The following is a 23,834-nucleotide window of genomic DNA, read 5'->3' as shown; positions in this document are numbered from 1 at the left end:
GTTGGGACACAAATTTTGCAATAGTTTGCTAGTGCAAATAGCGTCAGGAAGAGGGAAGAGCACACACTGAGGGAATTCTTTCCTCAGGGGACTTCTAGCCAAGAAGTTCGAATTTTCCTAGTAGAGCAACGGTAGCTGTGTGCAGGATTTCTCACTCCAGAAGAGAGTGCGAATAGCTTGGCAGCAGTTGCGCAAAGAAGAGGAGGAGTTTGACATTTTCAGAGAGATGGCATCAACTAGGTTGAGAGATCAATATTGGTGTGACGAAGCCTCCAACTATGTGATCTGGAAAGCTAGAATTCGCTGCCTTCTAGATGAGCATGATCTCAAAACTTATATCGATAGTGTGGTCGCTATACCCACAGATGCGGACCCGCTTAAGAAATACAAGAAGAGATGGAGAAAGCTAAGAGGTTGATTCTCGATGGGGTTCGAGATCACATGGTATCTCACATAGATGGCAAAGATACTGCCCAACAGATGTGGGAAGCACTCACTACGCTGTACGAAGGATCTTCCGAGCAGTGGAAGATGTATCTTGAGGAGAAGCTGAGATGCACGAGGATGCAGAAAGGGGAGCATATAGACCCCTTCTTTACTAGGCTTCAGGATGTTCGGGATCAACTATGTTCAGTAGGCTCAACGCCCCAGCCTACAGAGTTCATACGATTAGCTCTGAACATCGTTTTCGAAGAATGGCAAGTTTTCGTTCAGAGTATCCTGGGAAGAGAAAAACTGCCAGGTTTGGAACATATGGTGGCTAATCTGCAACAGGAGGAGATGAGGTGAGATCTGGTGAAGAGCACCATCAGTGGTGGTAGCACCTGTAGTGGGACGAAGGAAGTAAAGGAGGAGGAAGATGTGGCCCTCGCATCTAAGGGGTAGCAGGAGCAACACAGGAGGAAGAAGGACATTTCTAAGGTCAAGTGCTTCAGGTGTGGTGAGCTTGGCCACTACAAAACTCAATGTCCTCTCAGAAAGAATGACAAGGAGGAGAAGTAGGATCAACAGGCTACATCCGCTGAGATCGACAGGCTATCCCCCAGATTGGAGGAAGAGTTTGCCATGATCACCAAGTTACCTCGAGGGGTGAGGTGCGGTGATTTGGAGTTGTAGCCCTAGAGAGCTACAAGATGTGCAGGATTCTTGAGGAGGTCCGCCTCATGAATCAATACCTTGCTACGGGAGCCCAAGACATGCAGTAGCAGGATGTATTAGAGGTAGTTGGTGTAGTCAGGTGGTAGATGTAGTAGTTAGTAGCAGTCAGAGACTGAGTAGCGCAGAGCAGAGTTGGCAGCAGTGCAGTTAGCACAAAGCAGAGTTAGCAGCAACACAGAGGTTTTAGTGATAGCGCAAAGTCTAGCAGCAATCAGGACTCGGGTGACAGATGCATCACACTGACCACAGTTGGTTTATTATTTTGGATGCTTTTCCGTTGTAGTTGCAGTGAGATGCAGTGTTGGCAACAGTTCAGCAAGGCTAGTAGCTACACGGATGCAACAATCAGAGTTGCATAGTAGTTGATGGTAAGCAGAGCCAGACATCAGCAATGTAGTAGGAGATAATGCAGAGACAGAGTGATGCTTCAGTGGGTTGCAACACTAGAGTACATTCCTCGCTAAGAGGGAGTGTTGATTTCTGTAGCATCGAATGTGCTCTAGCCTCGAGATTTTGTAGAGAGGCTAAGACACATGCATTCTCCAAAACCCAAAAATCGTTTGGGAAAATTCCACCTAGAGATGGTTTAATTAAAATAATTAATCATTTTTAATGTATTCCTAAGTCTAAACTTAAGAAATGTGATTAATTAAAGGGTATTAATTAAATCTGGTATGAAGCTTCTAGATAAAGACGAGGATCAACTCCCAGTTAATCTTAGCCCTTGGTTATGATTTAATCTTGGCCGTTGGTGCTCCAATGAGAGATTATAAGAAGGAGCTTGATGGGCACTTGGAGAACACACTGAGATAGTGAGATCTAGAGATCAAATTTCTCAATAGTAGCAGCGTTGAGTTGCCGGGGAGAGATCGAGTGATCTTCTTCCAGTGAGGGGTAGGGATGTTAGACCAGAGGGGATTTTTCCAGTTCCGGTGAGTGCAAGGCAGTGAAGGCATCGAGAGGCAGCATAGTGCCATAGAGAGGCAGCACAATGCTTTAGAGGGAGTCCACAATTTTGCTAGCGAGCAGTCGAGATCCAGTGCCAAAAGCTGGGGTGTGAGTCCAGAAGGCCAGGGAGTCAAGTTTCTAGTGGGCAAAAGATCAGAAGGAAGGGTGACAGAGTCCCTTGAGCTGTGATGCAGTGACTGCATAGACCCACGCAGAGATAGCATAGGGAAGCTCATCTAGAGCCCGAATCAATGTCAGATCAACAGTGGCAATGTGAGATATTTTCTCACTACCTCTTTGTCAGTTTATTCTCTGTATTGGATAGCCAGTTTGGGCATCCAATGATTTGTACTCAGATTACTACTGCATAATAATCAAACCCTCAGCTACTGCACCAGTTTTCCCACATTGGGTTTTTCCGGGGACATTGGTCCAAAAACAACGGTGTTTCATTGTGTGTGTGCATCTATTCTTCCAGTGTTTTTATTTCTTCCGCAATATTGTATTTGTGAAGGCTGCAGTATATTAGTTTCAATATTTACTGTAGAATGTAGTAAATAATTTGTTCAAGTTATTTAACAAATAGAAGAAACTTAATCAGTTGTTGTAGTAGGATTCAGAGCTTCCGAATTTTTGCACTCTATAGACACTAACCATGTGGAATGACATAGGTCTATTTTGATGCGGGCTAGATTGGCCCATGCATTTGTGATCATCCCTACAAATTGTAGGCTCCCATAAAACCATGAGCCCTATTGAGAGGCCTCCCTAGGTGCTTCGATCTGATTAGTAAGAAGATCACCTAAGCGAAGCTTTCAAGCTAAGTCACATGACACGGGGATTCAGGATTCGTAGGATACGAGGATTCGAGTGTCGGATTCGGACACATTGACCCCCCGAAACACGACATGTAGGATTTGTTATATATTATTTTATTAAATAAATAAATATATATATATATATATATATATATATATATATATATATATTTATTTATTTATTTATTTTATTTTATATATATATATATATATATATTAAAAATTAGATATTTCTTACACAAATTCTCATTAATGATACAAATTCATTGATTTCAAACATAGATCTTCATCTAGATGTTAGTTTTACTGTTTACAAAGTAATTTAGTAACATTATAGCATGCATAGTACATACAAAATTCAAATATTTGCATAAACCCTCACAAACCTCATAAACCCTCATAAACCCTCCCTCATAAACCCTCACAAAACTCATAAACCCTCATAAACCTCATAAACCCTCCCTCTTAAACCTCATAAACCCTTAGTTTTTTGGGATTCGAATCCCAAAATTGGGACACGACCAGGATTCGATGGTGTCCTGTTAGTACACGTGGTGTCCCATTTTAGGATTCAAATTGCCATCTAATGGTGTCAGATTCGTGGGATTCGAACACGTGGCCTGTTTTGACGAATCCAGTTTCATAGCTTTCAAGGGATAGGACATGGTCCAACCAAATAAAATATATGCACACTCAAAATGACAAGACACACATCTAGGAGACTTAATACAGTGGCTCACATGGTTTTTCCAAAACTTTGACATGTGACCTTGTGTTTACAATGGTGTTGAATGACATATTGGAAAAATCTATATACCCCCACTGACAGAGGGGTAACACTAGGTTCCAACTTTGGGACACATTCTCTACTCGGGAGGATTTGAGAACCTCAGTGTCTTCCAACTGTCACTTGAAAACTCATCATTAAGACATCAATACCCAATGAGAAAATTGGACCGAAGTTCTTGTTGGAAAATGTAGTAGGGCAACTATTGATTCAAGTTCTCTTCAACCTTAATAATTACTTGTGAGCTTTAGTTGTCTTCTTTATGTTTCTTTATTAGATCTTTCATCAAACAATTATCAAGAGAAAAACAATAAAGAAAATGGACACACGAAGTAGGATTTAAGCCAGGGCAAAACCCCTCCAAGGGGAAAACCCAGAAAGAATCTCGTCTCTTCTTATAGAATCTGCTTCAAATGAGAAAACCAAGACCCAACACCCTAGACCAAGCCCTCCTCCAAGCACCGAGTCATCCCTCCAAGAAGCCCTTCAAGACAACAAGAGTCAATTTTGCTTCATCCAGCTTCCAACTTCAACTTCGGCCTCCAGCTTCGACTTGCAACTTTGACCTACAATTTAGACTTGTAATTTTCAACCTTCTAGAAGCTGCATAAACCCTAACTTTTGCATGTGTGAGAGAATAAGTTCAAGTTTTTGTCTCTTTCCTTTGCTAGGATCTCCTCCTTTGCTTCTAGTCTTCTTTGGCTTCAAGTCTTGACCTTCTTGCACAAACTTTTTGGACCTGCAACTAGATTTGAAATATCAACCTTTGTAGCAGCAACAAAAACCCTAATACTTCGCATGTGTGAGAAAACAAAGCCCAAAAACAAACTTCTTCTTTCTTCTTGAGTTCTGCTTGCTTTCTGTACCTTTGCTCTTGCTTCCTCCTTATTCCCTGCTTCAAAACTTCTTTTTCTTGAGAGATTGAATTGATGGCTAAATGAGGTTGAATTTGCTTCTATATATAGGCTTTCCATGAGGTTGAATTCCCTTCTTTAGGCCGACTTCTTGCTGGTGGGGCCGACTTGTGCTAGGAGGCTTATAGAACTTTCTAGACTCATAATTAATATCTTTTTCATGTTACAAGTTGTCCAATAGGGTCTTATACAAATGATAATGAGTCTCGACTTCAAGATAAATATTCTTTTGACATGACAAATCCTAGAAGCATGAAGAACACATTTACGTAGATGACGATCAAAATTGAGATATACTTAAATCCATGCTTAAAAATGATATTTTCTTTCTTGTTTTTCTTGTAACATAAGATATACATATTGACATGAGTACGACAACAATTATGAAGATCAAAACTAGTTGCATTTCCAACAGTTCTATCCCTTCTTAGCATAGCAATAAAATTCAGATAAAATGACAACCTAAGTCACTTGACACAGGACACGAGGATTTGAGTGTCAGACACGGGCATGTTCACCCCCCGGAATAGGACACGTTAAGACACGTTAGGACATGTTATATATATATATATATGTATGTATGTATGTATGTATGTATGTATAAAATTAGATATTTCTTACACAAATTCTCATTCATGATGCAAATTCATTGATTCAAACATAGATCTTCATCTAGATGTAAGTTTTACAAAGTAACATTATGCATACAAATACAATTGTGACATATTCATCGATGATCCAATAGGAGAAAGACAAGATATTGCAGTTTTATCATTAAGTAATCAAAATCAAAATGTGTTTCATAGGTAGTAGCAATGCCAATGGCAAATAGATTTAGAAAATAGAAAACAACTACAAGCCTCAAGGCAGTAGGTAGCTCATGAGTCATCAATCATCATCATCAAAATCAACATCACTGTCATCATCATGGTCACTAGTGCTCTCCTATGCTGCATCCTCCTCTATATCCAATGTCATCTCTGCATTTGCTGGTGTGGAGGATGACCCCTCTACGGTATCACCATTATCAAAAGTGATAGGCTCTAGCACTGGCTCATTAAGATCCAAGTTGGTCAATGCCAACTCAACACTGCTGGCCAAACCCATATCATTAGGAAAAAATCCCACATCTTTGTCTTTCCATTCAACCAATCATCTCTCTGCTTGTAAATAAGACAAAGGTTGGTGTGCACATACACCATTGTCTCTTCCCTGGACTGCTCAAGCCTGCTCTTCTTGATACTATACAAATTTCCATATGTGTTCCAATTCCTCTCGTAACAAGAGGATGAAGTCACCTAAGAGATGAGCCTCATGGCTAACTACTGTAGAGGAGGGCTTGTTGCCCCATGAGTTTATCACCAAGAATAGGGCTTCTTTGCCTCCAAAATGCTGCCACACTCTTTGCTATTCGCTCCCTGACACCCATAGGAAACTTACAGCAAGAGAAAAAGACAAATGTGAAGTTGAAATGGGCCAAAACTGCCCTTTATGGGCCGCGTGACACTCAAAAAGGTGGACACGTGTCTCAGAATCTGGACACAAGTGTGTCCCATCGGGACACGATCATGTCTCGATGGGACATGCTCAGACACGATCTGGAGGACACTTGTCCCACAGAATTGTGTCCGATTTGATCGATTCGGGACACGAGGGGGCTGAGGAATGAATCCTGTTTCATAGTTTATGATGAATGTGAATGAAAGAAAAGATTAACTTAAGAAATCATAATAAGTAATTATCAGTTTTGAAGATCCCATGAAAAATCAACAAAAGTTCCTTTCCCCATGGCTCAACGATTTTTGGATCGTTGTGTGACATTATCATGATTTTTACGATAATTTCATGATATCATCAGTGGTGAAAATATTGCCAATTACTGGCGATAATATCAACGAGTGGTAAATTTCTTCATATTGCAATAATATTGCAATTTTGATTCCACTGGCATATATGTCTAGGAAATTCCATTATTTCTATTAGGAATGATTAACCTAATTTCAGACATATATTAACATAAATGTCATTTATTACTTATGTCTTATTTATCAGTTTGTGACTTAAGAACATTACTATAATACATAACATTTATCACTCATTGATAAAATAAACATCACAATATCTAACACCCCCTTTTAATGTTAAGTTTGCTTTTGATAACTCCTTGTTGAGAGTTTTGGTGAAGATGTCTGCTACATGTCTTCTAACATATATCTAGCCATCCCCATAATGGTATGACTTTGCCTCTCTACCACTCCATTTTTTGTGTAGTGTAGGGTGTGGTCTATTGCCTTTAAATTTCTTTTCGAGTACAAAAATCAAAAGAATCCTTGAATTTTTTTTTGCTCCATTGTCTAATGTGAGAACTTTAATTCTCTTCCTGGATTGGTGTTTTGCCAAAGCTTTCAACTTCTTGAATAGTTAATACATTAAACAAATCAGATTTCAGCTTCAGAAAATACACCTGCATTTCCCTGTAAAATGCATCTACAAACATTGAAAAATGCCTTGCACTAGAGAATGATGCCATCTTCATAGGCCCACAACTGTCAGCATGGATCAATTGAAGAATTTACCTGTCCAAGATGGACCTTCTTCAAATGGAGCATGGTCGCTTACCAGCCTGACACGCTTCACAAATTCCTTGCTGATTATGTCTCTCTAAAAGGCTATCAATCAAACATCCTTTAGCCAAATAAGGAGTTCTCAAATTCAAATGCCCATACCTTTGATGCCAATGTGTTATGTAAAAAATTAGTTAACTTTAGGTTTATTATTTAATTTTAGGGTTAATTAGACGAAAGGGCACGATCATAAGGTCATGCCCTTTCCCAAAGGGTGCCCATGGCGGTATATAAGCTAGGAACCCCATTGTAATCATCATCATCTATCTATTCATCTTTTTAATAAAATATTTTTACATATAATTCTGCGTATCAGAAGTTTTATGCTCCATTGGTATCAGAGCAGGTTGCTCCTCGGATTAGTGCTGCACAGATTAAATTCCGACACCGTCATTACACTCCGCGTATCCGATATCCTCTCTTCCTCTACCGTCGATCGTGCTGCCCACTTTGACGTCCACTTCCATTTACTTTTGTCACGCTGTTGAATCATAGCGTTAAAACTGGTTCGTACGGTGTGATCTCTGCGTTGAATCGTACATTAACCCTGCTGTCCGTACGGTGTGTGGTACTTCACCAGAATTAGATGACGGAAGTATTCCGCAAGTGTCATTATCAGCTATGACAGGTATATCACAACCTCAGACTTTAAAGTTAAAAGGACACATAAAGAAGAACAACGTAGTGGTTCTCATCGACTCAGGTAGCACACACAATTTTTTAGATACAACCGTGGCAAGGAGACTCAATATTTTTTCATTTCCCTTACCAAACATGAAAGTGATGGTAGCTAATGTTAAGAAGATTGAAAAGGTAGGGAAATGCCATAAGGTCAATTTGCAGATTCAAGACTTTAATCTAGAGTCTCCATTCTTCACGGTACCATTAGGAGGAGTAGATGTAGTCCTAGATATCCAATGGCTACAAACTTTAGGTACTTATGCCGCCAACCATCAAGTACAATTTATAAAATTCAATTGGGGAGGTCAGAAGTACAAACTACACGGATTCCAAGCACCAGAAAATCAAGTTGTATCATCATCTCAGATGATGAAACTGAGTCGAAGAAGAGCACCTGCTTATGCAGTACAATGTCACCAATTAGAAATATTATCTGCAAATATGACTAGAGAAGAGTCACCAGGGATACAAGATCTGATTCGGAAGCATGAAAAAGTAATTCAAGACCTACCTATGAAGAGGCCGCCTAATAGGGAAATTGAGCATACAATAGAAATCAAGGCAGGGTCAGACCTTGTCAACATCAAGCCATACAGATATCCATATCACCAAAAAACGGAACTTGAGAGATTAATCCAAGACCTTTTAAAGTGTGGGACCTTGATCATCTTGGAATATCTGATCAAGTGGAAGGACTTACCCGAAGAAGACGCTTTCTGGGAGAATGAATCATTTTTCAACAACATCCGTCGTTACTTATGCTTTGAGGACAAAGCATTCTTTCGAGAGGAAGGCAATGTTATGTAAAAAATTAGTTAACTTTAGGTTTATTATTTAATTTTAGGGTTAATTAGACGAAAGGGCACGATCATAAGATCATGCCCTTTCCCAAAGGGTGCCCATGGCAGTATATAAGTCAGGAACCCCATTGTAATCATCATCATCTATCTATTCATCTTTTTAATAAAATATTTTTACATATAATTCTGCGTATCAGAAGTTTTATGCTCCACAATGCTGGAGGATTTCAATTAGGAGTACCCAGGATTGCAAAATCTTTGAGGGAAAGTCTATTGGAGGGGAAGGGGGCATGTTATGTACATACCCACACTATTATTTTCTTCATTATCTTTTTTCTTTCTTTCTTGTCTACCTTTTTTCTCTATCTTCTATTTTTAACGTGATATGTAAGAGCTACAGTAATTATTCCACACACATCATGTTCTTTCTTCCTTCATCCGACTCTTTAAATAAGACATCATATATCTGACAGGGGTGGGCTGATTTATAGGAATTGATTTGAGGTTACTCCCCTTGAAATGGGATTGGAGGTTGTGCCATCAAAGTTGTTAATAATATATCTGCTATTTTTGGTGCACTAGTCTTGGTTATTTCTTGATAGCGGCTACTAATTTATGTTTGTATCTAGATCATTATTTGGAATGAAATATCTCTACACAAAGCACCCTGGAAAAATGCACTAGCTCATATATCATGGCTATGATGCCAACTTTTTAGCTTTTTTGTTTCCCCCATTGTCACTGTCATGTTTATGGAGCATCTCATGGGCTTTGTGGTGGGTCCAGATGAATTCTGGCATATCCTATGTGGTCAGAGTGACAAAAATATAATTTGTCCATTGATATTTTAGTCATCATGTCGTCTTTCATCAGCAGCCTCACTGGCTTTTGGTTTGGTTATGATTCCCATTTCAGAATGTCCTCTTGATATGTTTAGTCCTGGAGAATGAAACTGATGTTTTGGAATTAGATTGAACAGTAACTCGAATTAATCTTCTTTACTTTCTCTTGGCAGTCACTGTCTGATGAAGACTTGGAAGCTTTGATTTCAGATGAAGTTTTTCAACCCCAAGTTATCTGGAAACTTTGTGACTTGCAGGTAAATACTGTGTTATAGCATCGAACTGTAGGTGGTATTATTGTCATTTTAAGGAACGTGTGACAAAATTTGTAATATTTTTGGGCATTCTGGAATTACAGGTGAGTTGTGGGACGTTGGGCCTTTCTACAGGGACAGTCAAACTAATAGGTCCAGATGGAGAAGCGCATGTTGCATGTGCTGTTGGAACTGGTCCAGTAGATGCTGCATACAAGGCTATTGACAGCATTGTTAAGGTATGCCAGTTGTTTTAACTTTTAACAGCATAATTTGTTTATGCTTTGCTTTTTGTCTTATCTTAATCTTATTTTCTTTCCTGTGTTTTTTTCCCTTACTTAAAACATAGTTTTGGATCAAATGTTGATGCCCTTATTGTATTTTCCAAGTTAGTTGCAGTTTACTTTTGTCGTTTTCCTATATAAGTCAGTTTGACTTGCCGTCCAAAAATCATTAATCTTCGGACGTTTCATTTCGAGTTCATTCATTTTGTGAGACTCCAATCATACCTTTATGCAATTTGCATGTTTTGAACAATGACCCTGGCTTTTTGCATAGACCCTGGAAACAATGTTTAGTTTGCATTATAATGTGAAGACTAACAACCTAATTAACTGTAAATGCAACTTCTGGTTAAACCTTCATATATACATGTCATTTGTGTGTTTGGAGTCATGGCCTGGTAAATGTGAATGCCTTGATGTCAACTAATGTTTATTTTTATCCCTTAATAGTATCCCTTCTTTTCCTTCCATTTCCTTTTGATTTAAGTTATAAAAATTATTGTTCACAAAACTATGATGTCACTGTACAACTAGCCAAATATATTGTCCAATGTAGTTGCATCTGTTATTGATCGATTTAGTGGTCTCGTCAAGGTTCTCATGAGGCACTAGTTGGTACCACACAGGACAAGTGCCCATGTCATGTTGGATCAGTGCCGAATGCTTGTAGCTATGGTGGAAGTAGAAGTTAATTGTTTAACTTTACTATCTATAAATAAAAGTTAATGCAGAAATAATGTAAATCAGTAAATTCAGCATTTTTACTTGTAAATTCAGCCACAGAAAGAGTGATAAATACCCTTACCAAGTTTAGGATGTTTGCCTCGTTTTGTCCTTGGATAAGTGGCTGTACTTTTTTAATTTTGTTGCTATCCTGTAGTTCAAATCTGTAGAAAACTGCTGAACACAACAAGCTAATTGCCATTTTAGGGGCACCTACAAAGGTAGAAACACCTTAGATTGGTGGATCTATGGGTGAAATGGTTTGGACAGTAGGTATATGCAGATATTTTCAGCCCAAAACCTCAGATCTGCAATCATTAATGGATTTCTAGCAAGCTGGAAATCACTTGCAGTGGTTTGGGGTTAAATTCCCCTCTGAGTTACAACCCATAACATTTTTCAGCAAGCAAAATAAGCTTGTAATGGTTTGGAAATCACTTGTTTTTACTCCATAAATTTAAAGATAATGCAATAATATTAAATTTGAAATAGGACGAAGGGTTTTAGGGATGATAACTTACTTATTTATACACATTTATATGATAAGTTTGTTGGAACTGCTATAATAAATTGCAGATCTGCAAGATTACTCACAATACCGTCAAGAAGTATGAAATATAAAATGCATAAAGAGAAACAATAAATCAACTTGAGGTGTTGAATATATCTAATAGTCAAATGCTCAAGATCTACTAGCCATCAAGATGTAAACTTTTGCACAATCTAGGATTTTATTCTATTTTTGTATTTTTTAGTTTTTATATGATAGAAAAGTAAAGAGATTGAGATTTAAATATTTGGTTGTTGCAGTGAGGCTCATCTTTCCCTTGGTTACCTTTCATGTGTGGAATTGCAATCACAATCCCCTCTAAATTAGGTTTTCTTTTGGACTAAAAATTGCGATAGGAGTAAGGAGACTATCTCACCCAATGTAGCCTAGTATGTCAACACAAGCTCCCCAATTCCACCATGAAGATCTCCTCATTCACAATTTTTCCAACCACTAAACCAATTGTAGCACTAATAAGATCTCACCTTTGCTGAAGATATCCCCTAAAAGGGTTTGTCTGGCAACTGGATTTAGATACCTTTGGCACTAGCAAAGGGTGAGGTGAAGGCTTGGGCCTAAATCTCCCATTCCACATGACATATAGTCCCTCAATGTATTTTCTTAATAGCTTTGTGGTAACTGTTACCCACCACCAGTGGGTGACTCCTATAGGAGAATTTTTCTTCTAAATTTCGCTTCAGTTGGCAGCCAACAACCACCAGATAGCTCGATGTGGCACCATTCTCCACCACATGAGCCAACCATTGTGTGCCCTCGCCGGTTTGTCATGATCGTATGCTTGAAGGTGGGCCTTCCAACCCCGAAGGTATGGCTTTTCATTATGTAATTGGGTGTTTATGCTTGATTTCTTTGGACATATTTGGACATGGATTAGTGGGGGGATTCAGCGGAAAGAATGGGCTTGGATTGTACTATCGTTCCCTTGTCCCAACTCGGTGGTTAATCTTGTATCCTAGTCTCGTGGGATCTCCTCTATTGGCCACTAGCTTTAGTAGTGACACTACATGGGAAACCCTAATTTTGGTTGCATGGTCCCGCTTCCCGACATCATATATCTCACTCCCTTCTGCTCATTATAACCCCTTTTCACACTTTTCCCATCCAGGTCCAGATTTGTCAGTTGGGTCCAATGCCCCGACGATTGGTTGTAGCTAAAAGAAAGTTAAAAGAATAATTTGGCCACTTACAATAGGAAATGTACCACAAAATGCAAAAGATGGCTAGGACATAAGAATTTAGCACGTGGGAAAAAGCCAAACATGAGCTCTACGCTTATCATTATGGCCACCACACTAGTTCCTAGGGCCCCTATGTGTGCCCCCTGCATCAGTAAAGAACCCATGATTGTCCCAACCCTTGGTGGGTGATTAACTCCTCAACCTTAAGGGGGTAATCACTTCTTTATCATACACATCATGCTCTCATTCCTTGGAGCCCCTAGTAGTGAAAAAAAAGAAAAATCATTAAAAGGCAAAAAGGCATATGAAGAAGGGTGGAAAAACAAAGGCCAGGGTAACTCATGTAACATGATTACTCGCTCCTACATCTATACACCCAATGTGTGCGCTTCCCTTATTACAACTACCCTTGTACCATGGCACGTGGCTTAGAGCCTTCCCTATTGCCCCACTCCGTTCCACCATCATTTCACATGACACCTGCCATTTGACGGATGTACCATTGTTAATTATAGTTAACAATGGTATGTTCTATGCATAACACAATTTAATTCAATGTTCCTTAGTAGCCCAATAACAATTTCCAATGACAATGCCAATCACAATAATCACATTGACAGTAAAAGCAGATAGAACATGAAATAAAATGCAGAAGACAAGCCAAGATAAGAGGACACTAGATTTGGCGGATTCCAGGGAAAAATCTCATTGTGGGGAAAACCCTTTGATCAATTCTTCTTATTATTAAATAAAAAATTTAGTAGAGAGAGAGAGACTACAAATGTCAAATTGACTTGCCCAATACAAAGTCAAAACAACCCTATAAATTTCTATAGTCAATTGTAGTCAAACTTCAGCCCTAACCAAAAAGTCAATGCTGGTCAAAACAACAACAAATCGTCCTCAAAGCAACTGGTTCTTCCTTAGTCAAACTCGCACTGATAAGCAAGATGAATTCAACCCAAAACAGCTTGGTCAAACTTAGTCAAAGGAGAGAGAAAACCACTGTAATTTTTTGCGGTCAAACAACAATCAACCTTGAAGTCAACGTAGGTCAAACAACCCAGAATTTCTCGGTTTTTGTGCTCAGAAATGCATTCTAGAAAAATCGAACCTTTGACCCAAAAAACACAGTCAAACTCGATTAGCAAGTCCTCCGTCAATGGTGGTCATAACTGTCCCAGAACTTTGAAATTTCGGCTTGTAATTCTACTCAAAATCTTGTCTTGCTTGCCACACGTGTGAGAGAGTGACTGTCCAATGTTGTGCGAACCAATAAGAGGAATAGAGAGAAGAATGTGTGAGTGATGAATGTGCCAAATGAGGTGTGAGGTCTCGCGTATTTATACAATTCATTGGGCTTCTTGAGTCTACATGATGATGACGCCGACTTGAACAATTTGCACGTGTGGGCATAAATTCAAAATCATACTTCTGCTTGTCCGAACGAGATGATGATCTTTATATCAGTCTTGGACCTCTCGAAAAGAGGAATCCAATGCAATCATCATCTCCATCAAATGCGCTGTCCCAAGGTGGAATTTGGCCCTATTTGCGAATTTAACGCTCCCTCTCAACTAGGGAGAATTCCACCTGCCAATCCATTTGTCGTCAGCATGCCATCATGGCATCATGTGCCATCTCTGTCATCTCATCTTTGCTCTGTTGAGCCATGAAGTAATAATGAAAAAGAATCGATCGAGAGTGAGTTACAAGACCTTACCACTTTCCATTGACAAAAGTCAGTCCAGAGGTAGAACCTCAAATGATCCTAGATCAAGTTGTTGAACACCATGCATCCTAGACATAGGGAGTACGATAGTACACGGTGCGTCCATCGGTAATGCTATGGTCCCTATCCACGTTTCCCAACTCATTTTCCAGATGAGAGGTACTTACCATGAGTCCCAGACTGCTTGGGTAGGATGTGTGCTGGGGCATCAACAGGAGAAGGTGAACCACTCATCTTGCTCATATGCCATAGGAGAAGGTGAACCACTCATCCAATTCTACTTCATGAGGATTACAGAAATCGAGAATGACCTATCTATTGGAGAAGTTGTTGCTGACAGGGAGCTCACTCTCATCGCTTTCGGAGGTCTTAGAAGAGCATGGGATGTGTTTAATGCCACCATTCTCAACAATGACAATTTTTCTAGTTTCGATGAATTATTGGCTAGATGCACTCAAGAATAGACGAGGATGATGTAGAGAGACAAACTTTCAAATGGAAATGAACCTAATGCTTTCTTTGCTCATACTAAGAGGAAGAACAATGTTGGTCCAAAGAGACAAGGTCAAGGATTCAAGCCAGGATTCAAAGAAGGAAGAAAAGGAAGGTGCTACAATTGCAACGGGTTTGGCCACTACGCTAGAGAGTCTTCTCACAAGAAGGATACTCCAAGGTATGATGACTACAACAACCATAACAACTACAAAGGAAATGGCAATCAAAGGAACAACAAGTTCAACAACAAATGAAAGAGTAATGCTCCCGCTGCTCTTATTGGAAATGGTCGTCCTCCTAAAAGATCAAGAAATTCCAGGTATGTAGAAAGTAATATTGTAGAAAAACAAAACGAATTTTATCTTATTTCCGCTTTATTTACTGCCTCTCCTTTGGGTACATTGGATCATTAGTTGATTGATAGTGGAGCCTCAAGGCACTTCATAGGGTACAAAAGAGGCCCTCTCAAATTTGGTTGAAAAGAAGACTAACTTGCATATCATACTTGGAGATAATGCCACCTATCCGATGAAAGGAATAGCTACTGTCTCACTTGAATCAAGGTCAAATCATTCATCTAGAATAAGTACTGTATGTGCCCGATTTGAAGAAGAACCTGGTATCTATTTGTGCGATGGAAGGTAAAGGCTTCAGGGTAGCATTCATTGATGGAAATGTATTTCTTTGGTAAAGAAACCATAAAGATGCATTTACACTTGGAGTTAGGGTTGATGGTCTTTATCAAGTTGGAGGAAGTCCGTTGGGAGCAATGTCTTGCGACACTTCTCTTCAATCCGAATTGTGGCACCAAAGATTTGCCCACCTTCATTATAAAGCCTTACTTGACGTAAGGGAGATGGTCACAGGTATGCTCGATTTCAATGTGAATCATGAAGGTATTTGTCAAGGTTGTGCAGCTGGGAAACTTACAAGGGGATCATTCCCCTCAAACGAAAATCAAACTTTTGATATTCTTCAACTGGTCCATTCTGACCTATCTAGTATGTTGCCCATAACATCATTAGGAGGATACTTATATTATGCTATCTTTGTGGATGACTTCTCTCGCAAAACATGGATCTATTTCTTGAATAAGGATGAAGTATTCAAATGGCTCCGTGCATTCAAAGCCTTGGTGGAGAATCAAACAGAGAAGAAGATCAAAATATTGAGGATCGACAATGGGACCAAATGCGAATCAAATGAATTCAATGACTATTGTAGAGAGGCTGGCATTAAGAGGGAGACCATTGTTGCATACACACCTGATCAAAATGGAGTTGTTGAAAGAAAGAATCGAACGATCATGGAAGCCACTCGTGCCATGCTTCATGATCTAGGTCTACCGAAGTTCTTATGGGGAGAAGCTGCAAATATTGTCGTATATGTTCAAAATAGTTGTCCACATAAAGCATTGAATTTCAAGACACCTGAAGAAGTTTTCACTAGTAAGTAACCTGATGTTTCTCCTTTTAGAATATTTGGTTGTCTTGTGTATTTTCATGTGCCTATAGAGAAGAGAAACAAGTTGGGAGCATGCGGGAAGAAAGGAACATTTGTAGGCTATAGTGAAAATTCAAAGGCATGTAGAATCTATGTGCCTGGTCAATGAGACATGGAAATAAGCCATGATGTTACATTCAATGAAGATACTGCTCTCGTGAAAGCCAAAGATCTCCCCATTCCACGAAAATAAAATGTTGATCCTACAAGAAAGTAGGAAGGAGCTCCCTCCGATTAGCCTATGCCTGATGTTGAAGGTTCGATGGATCTTAATGATCCACATCCTAGTGATCCCTCTACTACAAGGAAAAGACTGTTGTGGCTCAAAGACACCCTCGAAGTTGCTGAAATACATATTGCTCCAAGAGGGACATTTCGTGAAAGTAAGAAGCCTACCAGGTATCAAGTATACCTTGTTGCTATGAGTACCGTTGTTCAATCTGAGCCTTGTACGTTCAAAGAAGTCGTGAAACACCAAGTATGGAAGGATGCAATGAATGAGGAGTACGAATCCATCATGAGGATTGGTGCTTGGGATGTGGTTCCTAGACCCAAGGACAAGTCTGTGGTCCATCTAAATGGCTTTAGAAAATCAAACATGGAGTTGATGGGAGTATCGAAAAATACAAGGGCAGGTTTGTTGCTGAAGGCTTCTCTCAAAAGGAAGGGGTGGACTATGATGAGATATTTGCACTAGTTTCCCGATATACCACTATCTGTTTGATTATAGCTCTTGCTGCCTCTCAAGGATGTAGCCTACACCATATGGACGTTAAGACTGCGTTCTTGCGTGAATCACTTAACGAGGAAGTCTACGTAGAAAAACATGAGGGGTTTGAAGTACAAGATCGAAGGACATGTATGCAGATTGAAGAAATCCCTCTATGGGTTGAAGAAAGCACCCAGGGCTTGGTATGAGAGGATTGATAGCTATCTTATGAAGCTGGAATTTACAAGGAGCGATGCTGACCCTAACCTATATTTCAAGGTTGAAAATGACATGCCTCTCATTCTGGTCTTTTATGTGGATGATCTCTTTCTGACAGGTGCAGACCCTCTCATTTATCAATGTAAGAGGAAGTTGGCTTCCGAGTTCGAGATGAAGGATGTAGGACTGATGCACTACTTCCTAGGCCTGGAGGTCTGGAAAAAGCTAGGTGAGATTTTCCTTTCACAAGGAAAATACATTGTGAAGCTGCTTGAGAGATGTGGGATGGTGGATTGCAAGTCCGTAGCTACTCTAATGGAACTCAACTTTAAGAGGCTATGTGGAAGCACTGCTGGGCCCGAATTGGCAAATCCTTCTAAATATAGACAACTTGTGGGGGCCCTGATATCATTGGTAAACTTCTGTCCTGACGTATGCTTCGCTATGAACACAGTGACTCAATTTATGGTTGAGCCTCACCGCATACATTGGATTGCTGCTAAGAATCTCTTGAGATATCTTTGGGGCATAATCTATTATGGACTAAGATGCACTGCTAGGAATTTGAGGCTACATGGATATACAAATGCTGACTGGGTTGGCAGTGTGGTGGATCGTAAGAGCACGTCTGGATGTTGCTTCTCATTAGGGTCTCCTTCAGTTTCTTGGATGAGTAGGAAGCAAAAATCAGTTGCACTAAGCACCACCGAGGCCGAATACATTGCAGCTAGTATGGCCTGTTGTGAAGCTCTTTGGTTGAGGAAGCTCTTTAGTGAGCTATTTGAGCACGTGTTGGATACCACCGTGATCTTCTGCAACAACCAGAGTGGGATTCACCTTTCAAAGAATCCCATGTTCGACGACCGCTCTAAGCACATTGATATCAGGTACCACTTTATTCGAGATATGGTACAATAGGGAGCAATAAGGCTCCAACACATCAGGATTGATGAGCAGGTTGCAAATATTCTCACGAAGCCTTTGGGGAAGGTCAAATTCTCAGCCTTTCGAGAGAGACTTGGAGTCGTGGAAAGACCCTCCCATGAGGGTCTCGCTTGAGTTGGACATTGAGCTTTGGGGGGTCCTGGGGGCTTGGGGTACTTCTTGGAGTTATGAATGACCATCGGGTGAGTGGTTCACCTTCCCCTAGGTGGTGCGTTGCGTATAGGGTGAGTGGTCACAGTTCCAGCAGGCACGAGTCAAGGTTCCGGATCGTGCCCAAGGTTCCGACTACCATATGGACCAATGAAACTATGACAAGTGGTAGTGTGTGATTTGGGCATATGGTTCAATGACAAGGAAACACATGGCCTTATGGGAGGGCGACACGTGGCCTCGTAGGACTGGTTAATTTTTTTTTAGGGTACTGATCGAACTCGGAGGGATACGATCTCCTGACCTGTCGCTGACGAGCTCCATGCCTCACTGTTACACCATGTAGATGGTTCTTGTTATATAACGTCCGCCTCATATATTTAAGGAGATAAGGTATCTGAATGGCATAAAAAAAAAGGCGGAGCCCGTCATTATTGGTGGCACTGCCATATCTGTCATCCGTTATGTGCTTCGCCAATGTTATCCATACCTCTGCCAATGTTACCCATACGTCTGCCGAAACATAAACATTAATGTTAATACATTGTAATGTGACATATGTTGTGGTAACCATATATTAAATATGGTTTAATATTTATGAGTGGTTGGAGTGATACGTATGAGAGGTGGAGATATAGTGTGGTTACAGTTATGGTGGTTTGGAGGGATAAGGTATATATGTTGAATAGAAGGGAGCAAGCGGTGGGTAAGGCGAGACTCCTGCCACTGATTCTTTTTATTTTATTTTTATTATATCCAATATATATCATATCACACCACGACGACAGGGAGGTTAGGATTTGATCCCTTGACTTGTCAAACATTATTATAAAATCTTTAGCCAATGCACCATAGGAGGCAAAGTTGTATTTTTATGCAGCAAGAGGAGTTTTTATACAGCGAGGGGCAACGAGATAGCCAAACTTTGGAGAGACATTCCGGGCAAACCAAGAAGCCTTTTCAAATAAGAAATTTGCTACAATATGCATAGACAAAGCAGAACACAACAAAGTTGGTTTGGATTGTAGTTAAAGTATTTTTATATGTACTTTTAATGGATTTTGGAAACTTTGAATAAAATGCCTCGCACGAAGAGGTAGGCTTGAAGATAGCCAAACTCCATTATCAACGTGCTAGTATCATTTTCTCTTACGTGTTTGGTTATTGCTCTTTATTTGCTGCTAATTTTCCTTACAAATTGCCTATGTCATTTAAATTAAGCTTTATTTCATGGTGATTTTAAATACATGCAAACACTTCTAAAAAGTTAATGAACCAGTATCAATTTCGATCGAGATTTTAGATCAGGCTTAGTGATTGGTCCCTTAACATGTTTAACGACTTCATTCTCTATGAGGATCAAATCTGTCCTCTTCTTCCATGCAAGAAAGCTTGATGACCCAACCAATTTGTTGCTTTCCTTGCAAAATGAAGTCATTTTAACATATATATATATATATATATAAAGATACTTACTTGTCAACTTGATACCTTCTTGATTTTGATGATTATAAAAGATGTCTTCCTTCAAAAGTGATCCTTCAACGAGAGGGAGATCACCTTGATTCCTTGATGATGACTATGCTTCTTCTTGCTTTCCTTGAATGTATAGTGTAGAGTGAGGTGGCCTTTTCAAGATACTTCAAATATAGGGTCTTTCTTTGATTGAATGGATGATGGGTCCTCAAGGTCTTCAAAACTTCACAAGAAATGCTTTAATGAGTAGTTCTTCTAGGTTCTTAAGATTTTCCAACAATGCTTCAAGTGAGAAACCCTTCTTTTGATAAGCTAGGGTTTTGAGGTATTCTTCCTTTTGATATGTGATGATCCTTGGGATGAATGGTCCTTCTTGATGATTGATACTCTTGATGTTCTTCTAGTGCTTCGGCCCTTCAGTGTCCTTTAAACTGCCTTTCCTTGTCTTGTCACCGTAGTTCTAATACCATGTTGAGAAATCTAGGGGTAGCTAATGTTATGCAATTTCTCAAACTTTGATATCTGGTTGTGATATATTTTTACTTAACTTGATTAGCTTCTTCTTTCACTTGATTACTATTATTGTTCTTTTCTCATCAAACAACTACCAAATAGTAAAATTGATGAGACAACATGACACAAGATATAGGCAGTTAGCTAGGGCCAAAACCTATCCAACTAGAGAAGAAAACCCACCAAAATTCTTTCTCTTCTTATAGACCTTCAATTGACAAATTCCCAGACCTTTGACTCTTGACGAAGATTGTCCAAGACCAAGTCAAACCTTGCTTTCGACAACTTCTGCAAATCTAACTTCCAACAACTTCTGCAAATCTAACTTCCAACAACTTCTCTTGCAATTTCAACCTCCCCAATAGTTTCTTTTGCAACTTTGACCTACCCAGCAGATTTTTCTGCAACTTCGACTTGCCCAACAAATTCTTCTACAACTTCGACTTGCCCAACAAATTCTTCAGCATAAACCCTAACCCTTGCACGTGTGAGAAATGCTGGTGTATTCTTGCTCCTTTCTTCTTTGCTTGGGTGTATTCTCTCTCCTAGAGAATTTGACTTCCAAATAACTCTGCTTGATGACCTAACTTCACTTCTGCAACTTGGCTTCTTTTGCTGCAATAGGAGCCCTAATTTCTTCGCACGTGTGGAGAGTATTAGCCCAGAAACAATCCCAAAAACTCGACTTTCTCTTCCTTCTTTGTCCTCTTCTTCTTCGCACTTCTTTTCTTCCTTGTGATCGAACTTGAGTGTGTGAAGTGTGTTTTTCAAGTGAGGTCGAGGTCTCCTTTATATATGCTTCTCATTGGGTCGAATTGCTCTTATTAGGCCAACTTGTCCATCAGTGTAGGCCTACTTGATAATGTGAATAGGGCGACTTGAATATTGCATCATGACGAGGTCTTGGAGGGTCCTTGAACTCAAATAAAATTTCTTTTACAATATGTAACATGCCCAAATGGGTCTTCAGTACATGACAATGATTTTCTTGACTTGTAGACCCAATGACAAGCCCTAGAAGCTCACAATGGGTGCTTGACATATTAAAATAAATTTCCTTGAGCATGAAACCCATGCGTCAAGAACAATAGTAATGAATTAATTTTTCTCATTGCATCAAATAGATAAAATCATGATTACATATATCATTATGAAGACTGAACCTAGTTACACAAGGCCTTGCTTGGATTTGGGGAATTTGACACATGGGTTTTGTTTAGAAGAAATTTACATAATTTTGGCGTAGAATTTGTCTTTTTATGTCAAGTATGCCTAACTTGCCACCTTTTTCCTCCACGTGTTAGTTTGCATGTGTTTTGAAAACTTTTAAGAACTGCCCTATTGAGAAAACACTCTATGCGCTTTGTCCAACTTTTTTCTCGAGGGATGTAGGCCATGTCACGAGGATTCCAACAAGCTATCACTTGCCCCATTTGGACCTAGAACGTTACCTCTAGACCACTCGTATCTTGCCATGTGTTAGATGGAAATGGGTGGATTTTTTGCTTGCATGGGTAATGTCGTACTTGATTGATGGATTTGGGTTTTGTTTGGATCATGATTTACTTCAACTTTGACATAAAATTTGTCCATGCCTGTCAAGGAATGACATACTTTTGGCCATTTTTACTCCCCACTAGGCTAGGAGAGACAATACAACCACCTTTTAAATTGGAATATTTGCTTGGTGCCCTATTTGCCAAAATTTGTATGTGGCCTGTCAAATAGGCATCGCGATGATTGTTTTGAGTCATTGTTGAATTTTGGTCTTGGGAGCCTTGTGGGTTGGCATACATGCTATGCCTTCATAAAAAATGGAATGTTGTGAACTGTGAGACTAGCATGTTGAAAAATTGAAATATATTGTGAGACTCTATGACATGTGCTGAAATTTCCTATACTCTAGGTTTGATCTATGACTTTTCCAAGCACATAAATACACTAGCTGATCCAGATTGGATCATTATATTGTTTGTCATCCATCTCGATGCTTTCTAAGTGGAAAAATTGGAGGAATCAACTCACGGGTTTGCTTTTACCGACGGGACTTAGTTTTGCAAAACATGGTATGAATCCTTCCAGAAGAATTTTGAGGCATCAAATGATGTTTTTGGGGGTAAAACTTTGCCGCTTTGGTGCCACACCTTTTCGTGCTATTCTGCACATAGAGACCTTTTGAATGGCGTAAAAATTGAGTCAATCAGAACCCGTATGTGGAAGTTATGCCACTCAGAGGTTGAATTTCTTGTTTTCACCACCATAGTTCGAGAGGATGCCATGTCAAGCCCCATTATTCATGAAAAGGGGGCTAACCACGTGATTATGATGTAAAAGATTCTAGAAGAGTCTACATTGTAACTCTAGTTAAGAGTTGAGGTAGTGAAACCTAACCACTAGTAGCCTATCGAGCAATGTTGTAACTGGGCCACTAGGAGGAAAAGGGATTCCATTCTCTCGAATCAATTTGTTCCATAAGTGAGCAAAAATAGCCAAGAGGAATAGGAGGTAGAGCACACAGAGAGGATTTGTGCACTATAGCAACTCACGAGCCATAAGCCATACTTCTTTGTACTCGCAACCATATTTCCATACAGAGAAAGAGAGCAGAGCGACCTCACCTTTTAGCTGGTTTTTTCTCTCGAAAGGGTTTCCCAAAGCATTTCTTGTGTTAAATGTGTGTGTGAGCTTTTATTTTGTCATTCAATATTTTTAGCATAATTTAAAATTCACATGCATCCATTATTAACAGTAAATCTATAGATCCAAAAATCTAATAAAACTTTAATAGTGTAGAATTTAAGATTTTAAATATGATTCTATCAGATCTGTTTTGATGAACTGTCTAGTGGAATATCCACGATAGTTTACATATCATATTGGTATTAGAGCATGTTTCTTTCGCAGCTGGGACAAGTTGCTGATATAAATCGTAATGGAAATCTCCTCATGGTGGCCCTAAGGCAATTTGTTCCTCGTCAATGCGCCCAAAGGCAAGTAAAAAAATTTTGCTGGTAAGTGCAAACCAAGCCAAGAAATTGATCAATTCCAACAAGAAGTATGTTGTATTGTTTTAAAGAGAAAATGCATCTATAGAAGAGTCAGTAAGAGGCAAGGCATCCCTAGAGGGGTGTACTAAGAAACAAAAACAACAACTTGAAGAGTTGCTACAAGCATATAGTGATGTTTTACGAGAGCTTAAAGGGTTACCACCTAAGAGGGAAGTGGAGCACGAGATCCAACTATTATTGGACTCCCCATTGCCAAACATTGGGCTATACAAACAGTCTGTTATAAAAGCAAGTGAGGTGAAGAAACAATTGCAACAAGTACGAGAACAATGTGTCATTTGACTGAGTACATCACCATGTGGATCACCCATCATCATTGTGCCAAAGAAGGACGAGACTTAGCGGATGTGTATAGATTATAGGGCATTGAACAAGGTCACGCTCAAGAACAGGTACCCCCTGCTTAGGATAAATGATCAGCTAGATCAATTGCAACAAGCAA

General features: G+C 39.6%; 1 protein-coding gene across 1 annotated transcript in view; it reads left to right on the top strand.

The window, feature by feature from the left end:
- The window catches only part of LOC149195630 (2-isopropylmalate synthase A-like), a 265,845-nt gene that overhangs the window by 185,420 nt on the left and 56,591 nt on the right, over positions 1-23,834 (top strand). The window contains exons 9-10 of the mRNA XM_089405376.1: positions 9,746-9,829; positions 9,931-10,065. Coding sequence (XP_089261502.1) covers positions 9,746-9,829; positions 9,931-10,065 — 219 coding nt within the window. The remainder of the gene's footprint in view (positions 1-9,745; positions 9,830-9,930; positions 10,066-23,834) is intronic.

This window comes from Pinus tabuliformis, chromosome 2_2 (genome assembly GCF_031772625.1).
Source record: "Pinus tabuliformis cultivar Carrire ecotype Pingquan chromosome 2_2, CPIR1, whole genome shotgun sequence".
Taxonomy (NCBI): Eukaryota; Viridiplantae; Streptophyta; class Pinopsida; order Pinales; family Pinaceae; genus Pinus; species Pinus tabuliformis.
This window is presented reverse-complemented; position numbering and strand designations above follow the sequence as displayed.